This window comes from Ammospiza nelsoni, chromosome 1, assembly GCF_027579445.1.
Source record: "Ammospiza nelsoni isolate bAmmNel1 chromosome 1, bAmmNel1.pri, whole genome shotgun sequence".
Taxonomy (NCBI): domain Eukaryota; kingdom Metazoa; phylum Chordata; class Aves; order Passeriformes; family Passerellidae; genus Ammospiza; species Ammospiza nelsoni.
The window spans coordinates 147,652,123-147,671,163 of NC_080633.1; the positions used below are offsets into that span (position 1 = coordinate 147,652,123).

At 36.5% G+C, this 19,041-nt stretch overlaps 1 protein-coding gene across 2 annotated transcripts in view; it reads left to right on the forward strand.

Moving 5' to 3' along the window:
- Positions 1-19,041, forward strand: part of KHDRBS3 (KH RNA binding domain containing, signal transduction associated 3) — a 90,800-nt gene that overhangs the window by 14,900 nt on the left and 56,859 nt on the right. For both annotated transcript variants that reach the window (XM_059488600.1, XM_059488610.1), the window contains exon 2: positions 12,173-12,291. In XM_059488600.1, the coding sequence (XP_059344583.1) occupies positions 12,173-12,291 (119 nt within the window). The remainder of the gene's footprint in view (positions 1-12,172; positions 12,292-19,041) is intronic.

Consider the following 19,041-nt stretch of genomic DNA (forward strand, 5'->3'; position numbering starts at 1 on the left):
CTTTAGGTGGTTATTCTGTATTTGACTGGACATGGCATTCCTGCACTTGCTCTAAGGTCGAGGGGGAAGTGAGATTTGAGACTTAGTAACACAGGACCTTTTCTCTAGGAAGACTTCAGGTGTGCGCAAGTACCCATTGCAACTGTTGGAGGTTCTTCCCAAATGCACTTTTTTCTTTGTTTCTCTCAAGTAGCAAGGAGCAATAGAAGTCTACCCATGAATTGGTTATTGCTGTCTCAGCTGTTCTTCGTCTTTTAGGTACTCCAAATTTCTTAAGCAGTTGTATTTTCTTAAAATTCGTTCTCTTTGTCCTCTGCCACATCTAGAAAATAACTTCATTTTGTACTTTCAGAAAATGGAGCATCGACATTTTCTTTCCCATATAAAAGCAATTTAAGCATCACTGAATCAAGAAGTAATGGCACCTCAGGTAGTTTGCGTTGGCACTTTTCTTATTGTTTCTTGGCAGACAGAAGTGATGAAGGAGCAGAAACTTGAATATATGGGGCTGTGAAGGCAGGTGGGGGACAGGCAGGGCAGGTGTCTGGTTAGAAGCAGCTTCTGCAGGTTCCCAGCATGAGTGTTAAAAATATGACTGGTTTTGTTTTTGCTGTCTCACCTTGATTGTAGGTGAACTTCCCTGGCTGTGAATTGTTCTACTGCACTTAAAGGTGTCAGCTGTTTTGTGCCTGTGACGCTTTGTAGTAGTTGATTTTCAGTGTGTAATCTGTAGAAATGTACTGAAATATGCTATTTAAACTATTGAATATAGGAATTGCTCCCCTAAGAACACATGTGCTCATCACTGGGAAAAAGTGTTCAGTGAAAGTTTGCATTCTGAAATTAGCTGGATGAAAACTAAAACAGTAACATGTCTGAAGTTGATTTATCAAATAATTGTGTGACATAATTTGGCTGCAGTAAAACTCAGGCATCACATTTTAGATTTCTATATAAACATTTGATTTTAAACTGTCTTCAAAACAAACCATTAAGACAAATGAATTTGCAATGTCTTGACTGCTGAGTAGTTGCACAGAACATGCAGTTTTCCTGATTCTTACAGTTACACCATAACCATGTATGTTGGAAAGAAACTTAGACCTTTAAAAATACTTTTTACTGAAGAAAGATGCTTTTTGTAAACAAATTTACTAGGTGAAAATACAACTTAACCAGAACTAACTGCTTAGTTACATTTAAGGTAAACATGAATATAATTTCTTTAGAGAAAGATTTTGAGTCAGAGCTGTTTCTTACCACAAGTAAACCCACACCTTAAATGCTGCTAAAACAGTAGTGTATTTTAGCTTTGTAAGGTGTGTTTCAGCAAAAGCTTACTGGCATAAGTTGGTAGCTAATTCAGATATTTTAGGTATAAAACATGGTTTGTTTCAGTTTTTCTTAAATTTGGAAAGATGCATAATGTTTTATTAGGTCAATGCTAGAAATACTAGTTTAAGAAAAAAAAAAAACCTCCTTCTTCATAGATGCCATGAAATTTGGAAGAATTCCTTCCTCAAGGAAGGTGCTGCATGGACAGGCACATGGTCCTACAGAGGCAGAGATGTATCTGGAGCTGTAGATGTGGCTGCTTTCCTGCAAAAACTGGTCTGTTGAAAGATCTTTGATCCTTTCCTTAAGATTTACAGCTGGATTGAGTCCCTAAGATGGGACTTTCAAGTTTTATAACACTTCTAGGGAAGTCTGATCTTGTTCTGCAATTCTGCAAAGTGGTTCAACTAATTTCATGAAAATAAGTTTAATAGTATAATATTTGGGAAAAAAATTGAATGCGGTAGCAATATGCATTATTCTGTGTAATATATGTCTTCCTACACAGAAAATAATTCAGATTTGCTTGCTTTTGAGCACATGGAAGGGATTGTAATTAATGTTATCCCTCAGCTAGTTAATTTTTAACTTGGATGTTTGAAGTTTTTAACATCCAATTTATGTTGAAGCTCATACAAAAAATAACCACGCAAATTTCTTTAAGCTGCACTTTCCCATAGGACAGTAGATATGCAAGCTGCCTTTTCCTGCCAAGTTGCATTACTGCAGCCCAGGACTGTAATGGGTGACAAAAAATAAAAATACTGTCTACAATAATTTTGTCAAAAGTGGTTCTTTACCTCTTTTATCTGCTGGCAGTGGAAGTCATGGCCTTCTGAAGGAATCATGAGGTGGTTTGGGTTGGAAGGACCTTAAAGCTCATCTGGTTCCAATCCCCCCTGCCATGGGCAAGGACACCTTCCACAAACAAGGACCAGCTTGTTTAAAGCCCAAAGCCCATCCAACCTGGCTTTGAGGTTAGAGGATTAGGGTTGTGTTAACCTAATCCAGGATGGCGTGTTGGAATTAGCCACTTCTCTTTTACATGTGCCAACTACAGTCTGTAGGTTTGTTTCCTACATCTGTGGGTAGGAATGCACAAATTCTTTAGGATGCTTTAGGTTGTTACTTTTTTCATAAATATTATGAAAGCATTTTTAAAATTTGTGATTTTTTTGTTGTTTTGCAGAGTAAAATATGCAACTCATCTATTTTATGACCCATAGCATACACCTGTTTTTGTGGTTTTGTGTTCTTTCTATACAAGATTACTTTTTCACAGCACACTTGCACATCAGTTGTTTGTGCTTTAGTAAACAAAGTTTCAGACAAGGAATTTCTCAGGATTCTGAGAAATTTACATCAAAGTAGCAGGAAGCTTGTGTTAAAAATCAGCAATTGGAGAAAGTTACAAACAGTAGGTTGAAACAAGAGATTGTACATGAAGGCTACTCCAGTCTATACTGTTTTCAATGGTTCATCTTCTAGAGGCTCTTAGCAGTGATTGCATTCACTTTGAGTTCATTCAATCACTACAATGCCACAGAATATATAGATGTTTTGTATCAATTCTATAGTAAGATTGAAGTTATACTTGTTGGTAGAGCTGTAGCATCAGTGGGCGTGAGTTTAAGTTATAGCAGTGTCTGGTGCTAACTCTGAATTTCACTGAATTAAATATATAAGAATTATATATATTATATAAGAATATATAATATATAAGAAATATATGTGTATTATATATATATAATTTAAATATAAGGATAATAAGAATTTAAAAAGCACTATAGGTACTTGGAATAGCTTTATCTCTCTTCATTTCCCTAATCTTGTGTGAAATATGGACAGTGACAAGTTTTTATTGGACAGAAAATGCATTTTGGACAATATTGCATTCTGGGAAGCAGTGGGAAGAGCTGCATGCTGTGTGCATTTTCAGCCATGGACACTGGAGAGGGAAAACAATGGACTGCTGTACCCTGGGTCTGTCCATATCTGTTTCTCTGAACTGTTTTAGCATTTCTATGATGAATGAATAACATTGATTTCTACCATGCTTTCAGGTAACAAATCATGGCTTTCTATGTTCCAGTATGTCACGAGAAATAAATCTTGGGCTAGGGTAAGGATTTATTAAAACTGATATTTTTTTTTTTTTAAATACCAAAGATGGAACAAATCTTTCCTCCAAAAAAAAATTCCAAAACTCTTCAACAAAACAGCAGAAATCTTGCTAAAACTTGCATGAGAGGAAGGATCACCACTTCCACAGTGCTGGCAGTGCTGTTCTGGTGCAGCCCAGGTGCTGGTGGCCTTTACAAGTGCACCTTCCTGATGGTGCTCATCTTGTTTGAACTTCAGGTCCTCTTCTGCAAAGCTGCTTGTGGTGTTTGGTTTCCAAGCATGGGGTTCTCTTGTATGGAGTTGTTCCTCCACAGGCACAGGATTTGGCACTTCCCTTTAAGTGCACAGGACTGCTGCCCATTCCTCCAACTCTTCCGGGCACTCTGAGTGTCATCACAACCCTCTGGTGTTTGGATCACTCCTGGTTTTCTGTTGTGTAAAGCTGCTGGAACTGCACTCTGTGCCATCATCCAGGTCACTGATGGTGATGTTAAAATATCATTGAGCTCACCACTGCTGTCCGGCCCCTGGCTGGCCTGTCTGTGGTGCCGCTGACAGAGTCCTTTGAGCCCGGCAGGTCAGTTTGCACTTTTCAGTCTGCCTCATGTCTCCATCCTGTGCCTCATCAGTCCACATGAGGATGGGGTGTGGGAAGCTTATCAACAGCCCTACTACAGATGGGGTGGACACATCAGCTCTCTCTCATCTCACATTGTTCATAGTGCTGTTTAGTGTGGGTGACTTCCCTGCCATAAATTTGTGCAAATTGCTCTCATCTTGACCTTCTGTGCTTGGAAATGGTTTTCAAGAGCTGTTTACTACATCACCTTCCAAGAGATCAAGGTGAGACATACCTTGCTGTGGTGTCCCAGATCCTCCTCCCTGCTCCTGAAGACAGGACTGCTTTGCCTCAGTTATCGGTGACATTCCCTGATGACCATGTCCTTACCAAACAGTGGCCTGTTGATGGCATCAGCCAGATCCCTCAGTATTTGGCCATGTTTCCTGAAACTTCTGCTGTAGTGATGGTTTCAAGTAAATTGTGACTTACAGAAGCTGTAAGTTGTGTTTTACTGGTGTTTATCAGTGGGATATGACACATTCCTGAATTAAGGATTGCCAGAGTGTGAGGCTCTACCCTGGCCTTCTGTCATTGGGATGGAGGCTCTGGCAAAGCTCTAGTTGCTTAAAAATGATTTTTAGAGAAGTAGAAGATAACACTTCTTGGTCTTGCTGATGGCTACATAAATCTTGCATAATGCTAAGTAAACAGCTGTACACTTATTTATGTAAGTATCAGTTATACAAAACACAGGGATGTGTTTTGTTAGCATAGCTATCTTCTAGTATTAAGTATGGTTTGTTTCAATCTGCTGGCAGATTCTTAGACTGCAGACTTTGCCAGTGCCTTAAAGTGTGGTCTTAATAGTGCTCAAGTCTATTTAAGGGTCAACAGCTGGATGTGCTATGGCTACTGCCTCACCTTGGCAATAGTTTAAAATGTGATATTTGCATATGGAGAGCTGCAGGTTGTGTCCATTTTTCAGCTGAGATCTGATTTACACCTTTTCTTGTGAAAGTTGTCAGAGGAGTCACAGAAAGTTTGTAGTACTCTGCAGTGCTATGTACATGATAAGGAAGGAAGATTATAGGCCCTTCTTGATGTCTCACCAAAATGTCAAGTGAAATCTTGTGTAAGAGCTACCTGGCTGTGTTCATATGCTGGAATGAAAAAGGTGAAACAGCTGCTTGTAAGGACTCTTGATACAGAATATTAATTTCATTTTGCCTGGGTCCTATGCACATCTAACAAGTTATGTAAGATGCTCTGTACATTGGATTTTATTTTTAAGGTACAGAACAAATGAGTTGACTTTTTGTAGTTAGTGAATGCTTGACCTTGCTAATTTAGAAATATTCATGCTTAGAGAAAGATCTGCAGTAGGTAAAATGTACAGTAGGTACAGTGGGTAAATCACAGATTTTAGCATTTTGTTATAAGTTATCTTCACAATGAGATAAATAATTTTCAGTGGAGTAGGTTGAGGATATGGGACTGATGTCTACATCTACATCTTATTTTCTTCCTGAGTAAACATCTCTTAATACCTTATACATGATTTTGACAGTTCCTACTGTGGTACTTCCTCCCTTACTGCTAATATTAATCAGCTCAAACAGATTTTAGTGGAGTCATTTTTGATGTGAAGGTAATAGGTGTTCATTTAGATTTGAATTGCTTAAATAAAAAAGCACATTCAAAATATTTGTCATATTGGTGACTGCAATGTATTTTCAGATTAGTGCAGATAGTAGTACCTAGACTGTAAAATAGAACTTATAATGCCTGTGAATGCAATTTAAATAAAGATTGGTTTGAATCCTTCAACAGGGATATTATTATTAATTTGAGGATTCTGAATGCTGTAGACATCATTCTGGCATGAACTGCTTATTTTATTGTAAATTGAAATTAGATTCATTGTCAGTTGCTTTTACAAAATTAAGGTGGCATATGAAAGACAGTTATTTGGAATTCAGCTATTGTAATAATGAGCATTAGTTGAAACAAATTAGTGTGGTTTTTTTTATGCACAATTCACACTCTTAATGCATTACTTTCTCTGCCAGTTCAGAATTAGGACCTATTATGGATGCAAAACTTGCAGTTTTTGAAAGGACTTTTTAAAGGATTAAAATGTTGGCTGAGGAGAATATGAAGTTTTCTGAGGCTCTTAAAGGAATGGGGGTGGGTACATTAATAGAAAAACAGCATTAAAAATTGAAAATTCTGTTGCATTTTTTATTTGTGTTTTAGACCCATTCAGGATGAGTTTAAATGTTGCCATTCCACATATATTAGTTTCCTTATTTTAAATATTTTGAAGCTATTTTTGTTTGGTTTTCCCTCTTTCCCTAGTTTTCCCTTTTTTATTTTTTTATGAAGACACACTAATTAGTATTTACTTTGGAAACAGAGGGTAGAAAAAGGGATATTTGTCTAAGCATTTACTCATATCAGCAACTAGACATTGTTTTTCTGGGGTATTGGGATGCCATGTACAGTTGAAATTGGGAAATTCTGCAATTTTTTTTTGTGTGTCTACATGGAGAAACTGCTTTGAAGCAAACTGAACTATGCTAGACATGTTTTAAGATGCTCAAAAGTAGGAGGATAAAGTTGCGTCTTCTGTTTAGTGCAGAAATTGGGAAGGTTGTGCAGCTTCATGCTGGTCAAGAGGACAGGGAATGAGCAGTGGGTCTCTTAGAGGCTGTTGTAAGGAAGTCTATGAGGTTTATTTCAGCAAGCTTTTTGGAATGCATTAAAGCCTTGGTGTGGTGATTCTAGTTCAAGTTGGTGCTGTGCAGTGCTGTTTTCAGCTCAAAACATGAGAAATACTGGTTGGAGAGGTGCTGATTCAAAGAACTTTGAATCATCCTCTACTAGGACAGGGATTAAAGGAGTCCAGGGTAAAGGATGTGAAATCTAAAGCACAATCAAGACCATTTTACCACAACAATAATGAGATTAAGCTCTCATCAGTTTAATCAAACTTAGAATTGTAATTGGGTTCACCATCTTGTGTACTTTGGATTTACAGAACTCCTGGAAGGCAATTAGTCTCTGTGGGCAATTAGTCAGCATCCAGCACAGCAGATTTCTATGACTTGGCTTCATTGGGAAAGTTTTCATTTTATTATTTTATAAGAATAGGTATTCTTAAAATATGTCTTCTTGGATAAATGATGGGTTTTGCCACAGTGAAAATTTCCAAATAAACAGTATGGAATGCTGATATTGTCAGTTTTTTGTCCATTAAGGATTTTTTTTTTCTCTGAAATTCCCCTACAACTGATTTGGAGTCCCCTTTTCCTCTGGGAGCTTGTCTCTTACCAAAGCTTGACTGTGTTTTTTAAAGGGGGTCTTCATAAAATACCAACTACTAAGTTAAGGTCTGTTTTTTGTAGTGCCATCACTTTGATTTGTTTCTGATGTGAAAGCAAAAGGAATCAGGCTGCCAGGGGAAATGGCCATCGAGCTCAGTGTTCTGTCTCCATCAATGGGCAAAAGCAGTGAGCTTTCAAGAGCTAAAAGGACAGGGGAAATATGTAAAGATACTTAGCCTTCAGTTTGACTTAAGAGCTTTCTGAATTGAGGAGGGTGTGACATTTCTAAGTCAACTGTGAACTTGTGAGAATTCACTGAGAAATGTATTGCTGTTGGGCTATGCTTCAGTAGTTGCACAACATGCTTCATTGAGTCAGTCTAAATTTTGATGTTTCCTTTTCTTAGATACAAGGCAATAAAATTGCCTAAATAAAGCAAAATCTATTGCTTCTATTGTATGATGTTAGTAATTTGCAAACCCACTTGATTTAGGAGTATTTTTAAAGGATAATGTAATTCTTAGAATATTTTCACTTTCAAAATGAACGTGGAAACTATTTCTAGTGCAATTTCAGTGCAGTTCCATCAATGCCCTGTTCTCTTAAGCTGTGATCATGTGGATATCCTTGAATGAGCCTTGCATTTTTCACATTTTCTTCCATCCAAAGCAGATATATTTGGATATAATGGTGTGCTTGATAAGACATCTGAATGTCAGGAATTAAAGTAGAAAGTTTCTTAAGGATTTGCAGGCAAATTGACCTGGTTCCTGTTTCTCCTGATCTTGTGTAAAGGAAATATTGCCTTAAGGACAAATGCAGTAAACATTTCTGTTTACTTTGAGGTTGACATTAGTTCTTATATCTATGATATTGATTTACTACAGACAAATAGGGCATCACTTTGCTCAGCATTTAATACAAGTATTTATATTGGCTTAGCTGAGGGAGCTGGAATCCTGGATTGTACTTCTGCCCAAGGAAGATTAATTCTAATTGAAGAATAATATGAAACAATTCTACTTCATCATTATCTGATGTATTTACCACTGTTGTTTGGTGAATTAAATGAGGACTAATCATTGCTTAGATCTCTGCTATGATTAAATCTAAAGAAAAAAATCCATCCATGCAGTTGTTACTGCATGCAGTTAAATTCCTGTTGCATTAGCTGCATCCTTGGTCTGAGAACATGAGATTTTAATCTCTGGCATTATGGGAAGCTTTAATCACATGTTTATTTACTTTTTGTGATCTAGGAAATGGCATTGCTTCATATAGCAAAGCAGTGCAAAATGTAATCTAAGGATTAAGAAAAGGCAAATCTTCCTATCCATTTGACCTTGAAAATCTGATTGGATTTCCTATGTGATCTGGCATGATTTTTCCCTAATTATCTAAAGCTTGGGGTATGTGAATGATATTTCAAGAGCTGTGTGCAGATGTGGATAAAATTCCAGTGCTGTGCTGTATTTCACGTTCATCTTAGATTTGAAGTGCAGAGAAATAAAAACCAGTAAAATCGGAGATAAAATGTGATCAGTGGACTGGACTTTGTTCATATAAACCCAAGTCTTTTAGAACAGCAATGAAGAGGAAGAAAGTCTTAAATCAGTTTGATTAACATTAGACCATAGCAGGAAAAAATTACTTAATCTTACTTTGTACTGCTTTGGCAATGGGCTATAGCTATTTGTTACTAAAGTAATTTGTCTTCAAAACAAACGGGGAAAATTGTGATCCATTTTGCTGAGAGCAGATTTGCAGCCTCTTAATGGGTTTCAGTAGCTTCTTCAAGCAAAAAAGAAGTTGTTTAAACGGTGCAAGTAAAAGAATAAAGGGTTTTTGCTTAAAATGGTCAATAAAGTGTATAGATACTTGGCTTAGGAAAACTGATTTTTGGAGTAAGTAATGTGTTTCTTTTAATAATTACTTTAGTGACTTGAAGTTCAGTATCTACCAGAGCAAGAAGAGAATGGTCTTATGTTTTTTATCAGCTCAAAGTAGTCCCATATTATGAACATATTTAGCATTAATCACATTGTTGCAGCCAAGTCCTTCAAATACCAATTCAAATAACTTTTCTGAGCTAAAGTGTTTAGGAAATACAATTAGCACTGTATTGATCTCTTAAGGGATTTATGCAGCTGGCTCAGCTGAAGAATGTTACTGAGGTAGAACTCTGTGCTTAACTCTTCAACTGCATTTTAAGTGCATCTGAGGTGTCTGAAACAACTCATTTCCAGGTGTAATATTTTTTGGCAATTTCTAGGAAGTTCCTTAAGCCACTGCTGATTCATAAAGTTGTGATTCTCAATTTCAGGTGGGCAGGGGGATTGCTGTGCATGCCATGCTGTGTATTTGGGGATAACAGCATATGACTCAACATGAGAAAACAAATTTTTAGCATTACCAGTTCATAAAAATTTGGTGGGCTTTGATGCTGAAGGTACTTTTATTTTGTAAGTTTAGATTCTTCAGGAAAAAGTCCTTTACTGTAACAGTGATTACAGTGACTGAAAAGTCCTCTAAGTGTCTTACATCAGGCTGGGATCAGTTGAACTGCCTGGGAGGTCTTGGTGCATTTCTCTGTCACAAAAAAAAAATACAGCAAAATGCATTTATTTAATTTAATATTTAATGGAGTTTACCTGTGCTTTTCTGACTTAGAAAAATTTTAGTCCTAACATTTAAAATCAATATTAAATCAAATCATATCAAGTTTTGTTGCAACTGCATTTGCCTCATTCATTACAAATGGATGTGTTTTTATTGCAGTTTTAATAATCAGCATTTCATGGTGTAAAATATTTCCAAAGATTAACAAATTTCTGGTCAGTTTTAAGCTTTGAATGTTTATACTAACAGAGTAATACCAATAGCAGCCTTAAAATTTAGTGTTGTGTTTCTACTTGTGTAACATAAAAGCCTCTAAGTACCTAATCTTGTTTTTCAAGAGAAATCAAAAAGCTTTGTCACTGCTGCCCTTGTTATATGAGGAAAGAGCAGTGTTACAGGTATATCTGCATTTGAATGCTGTGACAGTATTATGGTTTTACACCTGAATCTGATCTTTTGAAACTTTGACTTTTAAATGGTACCAGTCACCTGATTCCTGAATGGAAACATCACACTAATCACACTATAAAATTTTAGTCTTAATTTCACCTGGAAATGAGTTCCAAATGAAATTGATGTAACTTTGTTTAATTGCCCATAATTCCCTATTTATGGTAATGTGGCATTTCCAAATTTCCATTTTTACCTAAATTTGGAATATTGAAATATTCTTGAACATTGAATGTTCTCCAGTTGTTGTTAGCTGGTGGGATAATGGTGCCGGAGACTTTTTTTTTATTGAGCATGATGTAACAAAAGACATGCTGGAGTAAGGTTGCTTTGATAGGGCTTCTCCAGAATTTTTACATTGCTACAATCCATAGGAATCAAAACTTCATAGAGACTTGACAAGAAGTTTTAAAAGTACAGCTGGGGAATTCTTTTCCTTCAAGAAGCCTTCAGATAGTCTGAGGCTGGCTTGACTTCCTTAATTTTCAGAACTGAACAGTAACTTGGATAAATTGTTTATTTCATGTTTTGTGTTAGTGAAGTTAAAGCTTGCATGGAAGATAAGTCTCAGTTATTAAAAAAGACGTTGGCATCTTAATTCTGTAGTGGTAAATTGAAATGGACTGATATTATAAAACAAATCTGCTAATAACGCATGGATTTTTTCCATAGTTAGAAATTTGTTGGTTTATTCTGCTTTTCATTGGACCTAATTTCAAACCAGACTGTCTTTGAAGGTGTACTAAAGGCTGGTTTCTCCTATATTTTTGATTAGATTCTTTGTGCTCAGGTTTTCATTACAGTCTCCTCTCAGCCTAATACCACATTCCCATTAGAGAAACTGCAGGGTCTTGATGAATGTCTTTAATTTCTAGTGGTCCAGTAGAGTAGAAGGGTGTTCCTGTTGTAACAGATGAACTGTGGAGATGCTTGTGGAGGACAAGTGCTAGATTCCCACGGGAGAGCTACTCTGGCACTTGTGAAATGGGTTGGGTTTTGGTGTATGCTAACATCTTCAATGCTGCAGCATGATGGGCCCAGTCCACAAAACTGCTTCACTTCATCTCCCTGTGTGCTCCTCATGAATCCTCTCTAATGAAATGAAATCTGCAGCTTTTCATTAGCACACTGGAGAGTCAATATTTGGAGAAAAGTATAATCAAGAGTCAGTTTTGTGTGTATCTCTGGAATGAATTGAGTCATGCAAGCCAGGGTTTGAACTTGTAAATCCCATTCCTAATAATGTCATTGTTGGTATAACACTAATCTCGGATTTTTGGGTATCATCTATGTGCCTCAATTACATTTCTGAAATTCTAAAAGATTAATTTGACATTTGTTCCTCAGTCCGCTGTAGAAAGCCACCATTAAAACTGATTCTTTATTTATAGAAGAGGAAGAAAATTGTTGAATATTAAACTATGCTATGTTTTTTAAATTATGCTCAAAGGTATCTAGGAATAGTTTTCACTAATTGAGCCATATAAAAAATGTATCCTAAGTGTTAAATGAGTACAGTATTTGCAATGCTAATTCAAGGTGCTGATATAAACATGAATATACAAAAAAGGGAAACATGCTTTATCCTGTTGGCCTTGTATAACCAATTACATGTATTGATTACACAATATGTCATAAGTATGCCCTGCAGTATTAGCTTTGAAATGTATTTATACTGAATATGAAGATTCTTGGCTTTGTTGCATTAAACTAAATTGTTGCATTAAACTAAAAAAATAACTTTTTTCTTTAACAGAAATTGAGAAATTCCAAAAAGGGGAAGGAAAGGAAGAAGAAAAGTATATTGATGTAGTCATCAATAAGAATATGAAGTTGGGACAAAAAGTTCTGATTCCAGTAAAACAATTCCCTAAGGTAAGCCCAGTTTTCATATTTGATAAATATTAGTTCTTATAAAAGATATTTCAATAGTATCTTAACTATTCTTTAATGTAACATTTGAAACTATTACCTTACTTCTACTAAGGTAGAAGTGATTCTACCTTAGAGCTCCTACATTCTTTATTTGTTGGAATAAATGTGCAGGAAAGGGGTGGTGGTCACATAAAATAGTATGTTGAGAGCAATAATTGAGCCATGTTTTTGGGATAGCAGGATCCTCTTCTTCTGAATATCAAGAGGAAAAACAAGTTTTGAAGTTGAATCTGATGCCAGACTTTGAAACTTTCTTATTGTAGCTGGAAGTGCAGCTTAAAATGCACCATTAAGGAACTAATTGTGAAAATTTTCTTCTCATCCTCTTAAGTTTCAGCCATTGTTATTCTTGAATGAATTATAGCTTGACTGCTAAATTATGCAGTCTGTTCTGGAGGGGTAGAGACTGCTTCATTAATATCTTTGCCCACCATGAGTTCTTAACACTTCTTTACTGCCAAGTATTATCCTGCACTAAAATATTGCTGCCTGGAAGCATTTATGCAACATTCAGTAGGCTGTGGAACTTTATTATTTTGGTGCTGCTTAGAATTTTAAGGTTAATGTTATGACAATCAGATTAGCATTTTTTTTAATTTGTTTGAAATGGCTTTTTCTTCCTACTAGAAATTTCAAGACTATCTGTTCATGGAGGGGAAAAAAGTCACCATTCCTCCTTTCTGTTTAGGAAAGCCTTTTAATTGTTTGGTTTTTTTTGTTTTTTTTTTTTTATGCATAGTATCAGTGTTTTTCTCTCAGGCCTGTGCAGGATAACTTGCAGGGATTTCTTTCCTGCTGTTCAAAATTTCATTAAATATTCTCTGAGTGAGTGCAAGGCTGCACATCATGTGGGCAGCTCTTTGGAACTCTGACTTAAGTCATCTTTATGGCTAAGTAGAGCTATTAATGAGCATGCAGAAACATGAGGATGGGAAGGTGAAATACATGAACCCCTTATTCAATGGTCCATGGTGTTTGCAAACAGGATGTTTTTCTTCTAAATGTTGAGATGTAGATACTTGAGCTCAGGGGCAAGAAACGCAAACTTGCCATTAAAAAGGGAAACACTGCCTGCTGAAAGATACTTCTGCTTCTTTATCTAGTGTCAACTTTCCTTATAGGACTAAACACTGAAATTATTTAGGATAGCTAGTAGGAAAACCTTTGCCATATTTTGAATGGCTAGAGATGCTCTGCTGTTTGATTCTGAGCCATAAAGACACTGAGCTGGAATAAAGCCTGCTGTGTGCTGTGGAAAGAACCCTGAACTTATATCCAGGCAGGTCCACAGGTGCAAAATAAAGCAGCTGTGCAGAACAGACATGTCATGAGAGTTTCTGCATCTCTAGTAGGACTACTCCACAGAAAGGAAAATATCTCTATTCACATAAATCTCTCTTCTGCCTGAGTGAATAAAATCCTAGATACTTATTAAGAATAATTTTACCCCAATATTTGGGAGTTCAGTTTCTCTCAGAAATTTCCATTTTATTGCATGTAAATGGGTATTTGATGAAGGTTGCTCATTAAAGATTCTGTAGAGTCAAATGAACTAAAATTTCTCGCTGTAAAGGGAGTATCAGTTCAGAATTATGATAGGTACTCCTGATACCTCTGAAAAGCACCTGCCCTAAACCACAGCAAGTCACTGCAATTTGCTGTCACTTGGTATTAGAACCAGACTTGTGGTTTTATTTTTGAGATTGGATAAATTATGATACATTGTATGAAATTACATAACTTCAACATGGCAAGCTAAGAATCTTATCCTGGCATACTGTAGTCTGCAGTAAGTGACATGAGTTTTAGATGCCTGAACATGGGAGAACAAAATCTTTTTGCATCAATAAACTTTTGAAGTGCTAATCCTATTTCTATTTTATGTGTTCAGAGGAGGGATCAGAAGTTAGAGATGCTTTGTCAAGATTTGTGTGATGGATATGGGGTTGTTCCAATCATCCTGGTTCCCCTGAACTCTATGTAGAGTGCATGTGTTGGATATTTATCCATGTTGGCTGATTGGTGACAGCCAAGGTGGCTTCACTAAGGACAAGCTGTGTGTGACAAAACTGGTAAACTCCTTTGACAGGGTTGGTAGATAATTATTCCTTGGTTTACATTTTCCAGGGATGACTCTGGGAAAGAAAGATGCCTCTGCTGTTTGTTTATATTGATATTTAATTAATCGTATCGTAATTTTTTGTTATAAAAGACGTCTGTGAACCAAAACAACCCATCAGTGCCCTGCCCCCAAGCAAGACAACTTGCTAGACCTGAAATGTCTATTACATTGCCTTTTCCTTCTTTAAAACTTTTCTGTAACTCTGATTCCTTGAATAAATCATAATAGCCTCAGCACAGGTCAGGCAGTGCAGGCTCTGATGAGATCAGCCTGGCATGGTAATGCCTGCTCACATTTCCTGTCCTGTCACATCCATTCTCATGAGCCCATGGCTGGGTCCTGTGCAATTACCTCTGACAGCCCTGCAAGGTGACAGGTTAAGTGCAGCAGAAGCTCTTCAACTAAAGTGCAGAGCAGCTGGGTTTCTGTTGGAAAAGAAACTGGTAGACCTCACATTCAAAAGTGTGTATTGCACTTTTTTGGGCATATTTGCTCACCTCTGAAAAATGATGAGGTTTTGATCTTTTGCTTAGTGTACAAATAGTTGAGTGTTCCTGGTGATGTGGTTGATTGGCCTCCTGCCTGAGAGCTCTTGGTTCTTTCTGTGATGCTCTGTAATTAAATACTTTAGCTGGGAACCTTTGTCTTACTCAACCCTTGGCAGTGTTAGTTAACATGCTTAATCTGATGCTACAGGTAGTTGGTCTAAATGGGATTTTTCCATACCTGGGCCTTGATAGAAGGTGATGGAATAACCAAGACAACCTGAATTTTGTCTGTGCTATAAAATAACTCAAGATGGTTAGTCCCAGGAGTTATGTTCAGTTTCTCCTTGACACTGAATTATTAGTTGAATAAATTTCCTTGTGTTATTTACAGACTTCTGTAAAAAAAGTCCCTGATTTAATATGTCTTGATATGGTGACAGATAGCTGGTCTTACCTGGTAAGACAAAACCTTATGGAAGCTCCTTTATAGATTACAGGCCCAGTCATATCTTTTCAAAATATGGTTGTGCAGGGTCTTAGAGTTTTTTGGTTTGGTTCAGCTCTGCAGATGCCTCCAAGAGGCCTGAAGAGCTGTGATACAGAAATTAATCTGAGGTATTTAGGGGAAGCTTGAATAAGCTTTGGTAATGCTGTCTGCAATCCTGTTGTAACTGGGACATCTACTACAAGTAAGGATTAGCCAGGTTGGGCTTTTATGCAGCCTTATAGGAAAAGGGCCAACTTTTTGAGGTAGAACTGATTTCTAAATCAAGTTACCTGTAGAGAGGAGTCCATGTGCATGCTGGGTGTTGAAGCTGCAGGTAGTGGAATGAGATCTTGTTAGCTTAGGGCACTGAGGTTAGAGTGACTTGATCTTCGATCTGCTGAATACCTTGGCAGACTCTGGGTTGTTTGTGAGAATGTGATGCTTAAACCTGTATTTCTGTTGTGTTTCATGCTTGAAAATAATCTTCAAACTTGCATGGACTTAAAGGCATACAAAGTGAGCTGGCCACTCAAGGAAGGTCCTGATGCTGTTGTGGAGGGACTCTGGATCTGTCCCAGCTCTGCTATGACGAGCCATCGTGTGTGAAAGGTGTTTCAGAGCTTTGTTGTGTACTTGTGAGGCAGGAAGGTGTTACCCCCTCCATTGTGAAGTAGTTTTGTCTCAGAATCTGATTTTGCTTTGACAGTTTGCTGAACTTGGGTGTTCTGAATTAAGTGGAAGAAATAGCTTCCATGGGTGGTAAATGGAATCATGATGGCTTTCCATGAGATGGATCAAAACTGTGGGGAATAATTATTTCCATTTTGACAGGCTACCATTTTAAAAATTGCCCATAGATCTACACTTAAATACTGGGTAAATCTCAGAAGTTAGGAAGAAATGGTCTGTTTTTCCCCAAAGTGATACTTTAAATGTATTTTCTCAAAAATTACTGACTTGTGGAACTGGTATCCATTTAAGCTTTTTAGCTCAACTTTTAAAGTGAAAATACCTGTTCTAAAATATCACTGTCATATACAATATATCTGTCATTGTTATGTAAAGTCATTGAGAGATTAATATTTTAATCACATGACTAGTTAGAAAGCAATTTTTCATAATAGCTCATTTCTTAAAGCAGAAATGAGAAAATGTCACTGCATAACCAGAAGTAATGTGGAGAAATAAGCATCAATAGTAATCACAGAGAAAACTTTTGAGCAGATTTATAGCAAAATTGACCAAGCTTTCTGCTATGAATAAATGTTTAAAGACCTATTATCATGTTACATGAAGCAGAGTAGTTTGTGGTGTAACATTGATGCTTGAAGCACTTACCTTTCTATAAAAACTTTATCTTTCTGAGATGAATAGGAAAAACCTTGAAGCTTGCCTTGTTTCAGGTCATTCCAGGGGAAAGTGCTCTGAATCTTAACTTTTTTTTTTTTTTCTAGTGACCCTGTCACAGAGAAACCATTGCAGAAAACTAATATATGAATATACTTTCCATGGCTTTAATAACAATGGAGTGCTTAAAGCTTTACAGGAAAGCATTTGGTCAAGCATTTATACTTACACTAAGTGTTTTAAGCTGGATGAACAATTCTTAGCAGACTTGCCTTGGTTGGGGATAAACAAGGATTACTTTTTCTATTATATCCCCTTTTCTGTAATATATACATTTAAAAATGTGGTAACACTGGCATTAGATTTGTTGTTGTTGTTGTTATAATTCATATAGTAGATCAAATGGTTCTGAAGAGAATATAATGTTATTTGAATGTTCTTTGTAACTGTGTTTCTCCAGAAATGTGTTCAGGGAATAGTTTCAAGCAGTGCTATGGTAAGGAAGCAAATCTCTAGAAAACTGTTCAACTCATGTTTTGATTTGGTGATTCTGAGGAAATGGGTGCTACAGAGTGATGCCCATAATCTCCATTGTATGATAACTGAAAAAATGCTTCTTAAAATGAGGATTTATGAACAGCTGAGAAAGGAGATAATTTTGAAGCAAATATTAAAATAATTTTTTTTGTTGCTTCTGTTGTGAAAGATGTTTTATATTTAAGATGTATTTTAAATTGGAGATTTTTGTTACAGACTTCAGGATAATCTGTAAAAGGGAAATAGATACACTCCTTCAGTACAGTTAACCAGTATTTGCCAGCCAATAGACACCACGGTCAAGATAAAAATCCCATGTCCCAGGGATTTGAGGAAGGGCTGTTGTACTGCATATTGTATCTTTACCCACCAAGTAAACTAGTTCTCAGATTTTAGGAATAAGAACTCCTCTCAAATCTTGCGTCCTTTTGCTCAAACAAATGTATTATCAGATGATACTTTGTTCAGAAGGTACTATTTTTCAACAGCAGAGTATTATTTGGTTAGAAGTGTAACTGAGATGCTAATTTTTCCCATTTTATCTAATTGTTTCCTCCCAGGTCTGTTTATCAGTCTTGATATTGTTTTTGCGAAGATGTAATTTTGCTTGAGATACCATATTTGCCAAATCCTTCAGAGCTGGTCTAGAAGCAATTTTGAGTTGGGGACTTTATCTCCTCTTTTATATGCCATTGTCCATAGTTTACTGGAACTTACCTTCTACATTAGAAGCTGTCTTAGTGCAGAGACAATTCCTAATTTGACAAAGGTGATCCAGTGTAGAGTGACATTTATGGTTGTCTCTTAAGAGTTCATCTGTCCTGTAGAACTGAAAACTTCACCAGCTTGCACTGGAGTACAGCGTGACTGCTTTTATACAATGTTAAGCTGAAGTTGGTGAAGGTGAGGGCAATTTTTGGTATATACAACAGTTTGGAGGTGATTGTGCTGTTTGAGAGGGGTGAGTAAAGAGGGGAGTCTGGCATGTCTGATTCTGTTCCAGCACTAGTGAGTGTGGCTGGTTTGACTGGGGCAGAGCTGCTCAGATGACTGTTTGTTACTATCCACTGTATCTAATTCAGAGATAGTGTATAAGCTTGAGTTCAGTAATAATCATGAATTTTATTCTTTGTTCTTGTGCTCTTGGGGCAAATAAACCCTAAAGGTGGAACATGGATAGCAACTTGTATGTGAGAATTCTTGTGTAAGAGCTTACCTGGATCTGCCAGGCTTACTTGGTTCTGTAACACCAGCATATAAACAGGATTTGTTAATTTCTAAGTAACATTTCTTTTACTGTGTGCTGGATTTGTACCTTTAGGTTTGAGATATTCTATTATATGATTGAAAGCAGTGTATAAGTAATAGTAGTAACTTAGTGACTGATAATTTGAGTGTGTCTGTATCTATGAAATATCTCAAAATAAACCTTTGATCACATCTTCCAATTTGATGTAAAAGGGAAATAAACAAATAGTTTGAACAAAATGCATTACATGTTCAAAGTAAATAATCTCTTTTCTACTGTAAGGATTCCTTCAATATCATAAATGAATTTTATTTATGGAATAATTAACTGAAATGTTCCAAAGCCTCTCAGTTTTGTTATGGGGGAGCAAAAATGCTTTGTGAGTGTGTTTCAAGCCATATTTTACTAATTTTTGTTTGTGCTTTTAAGCTACACCTAGAAACATTGTGCTTTTAAATTA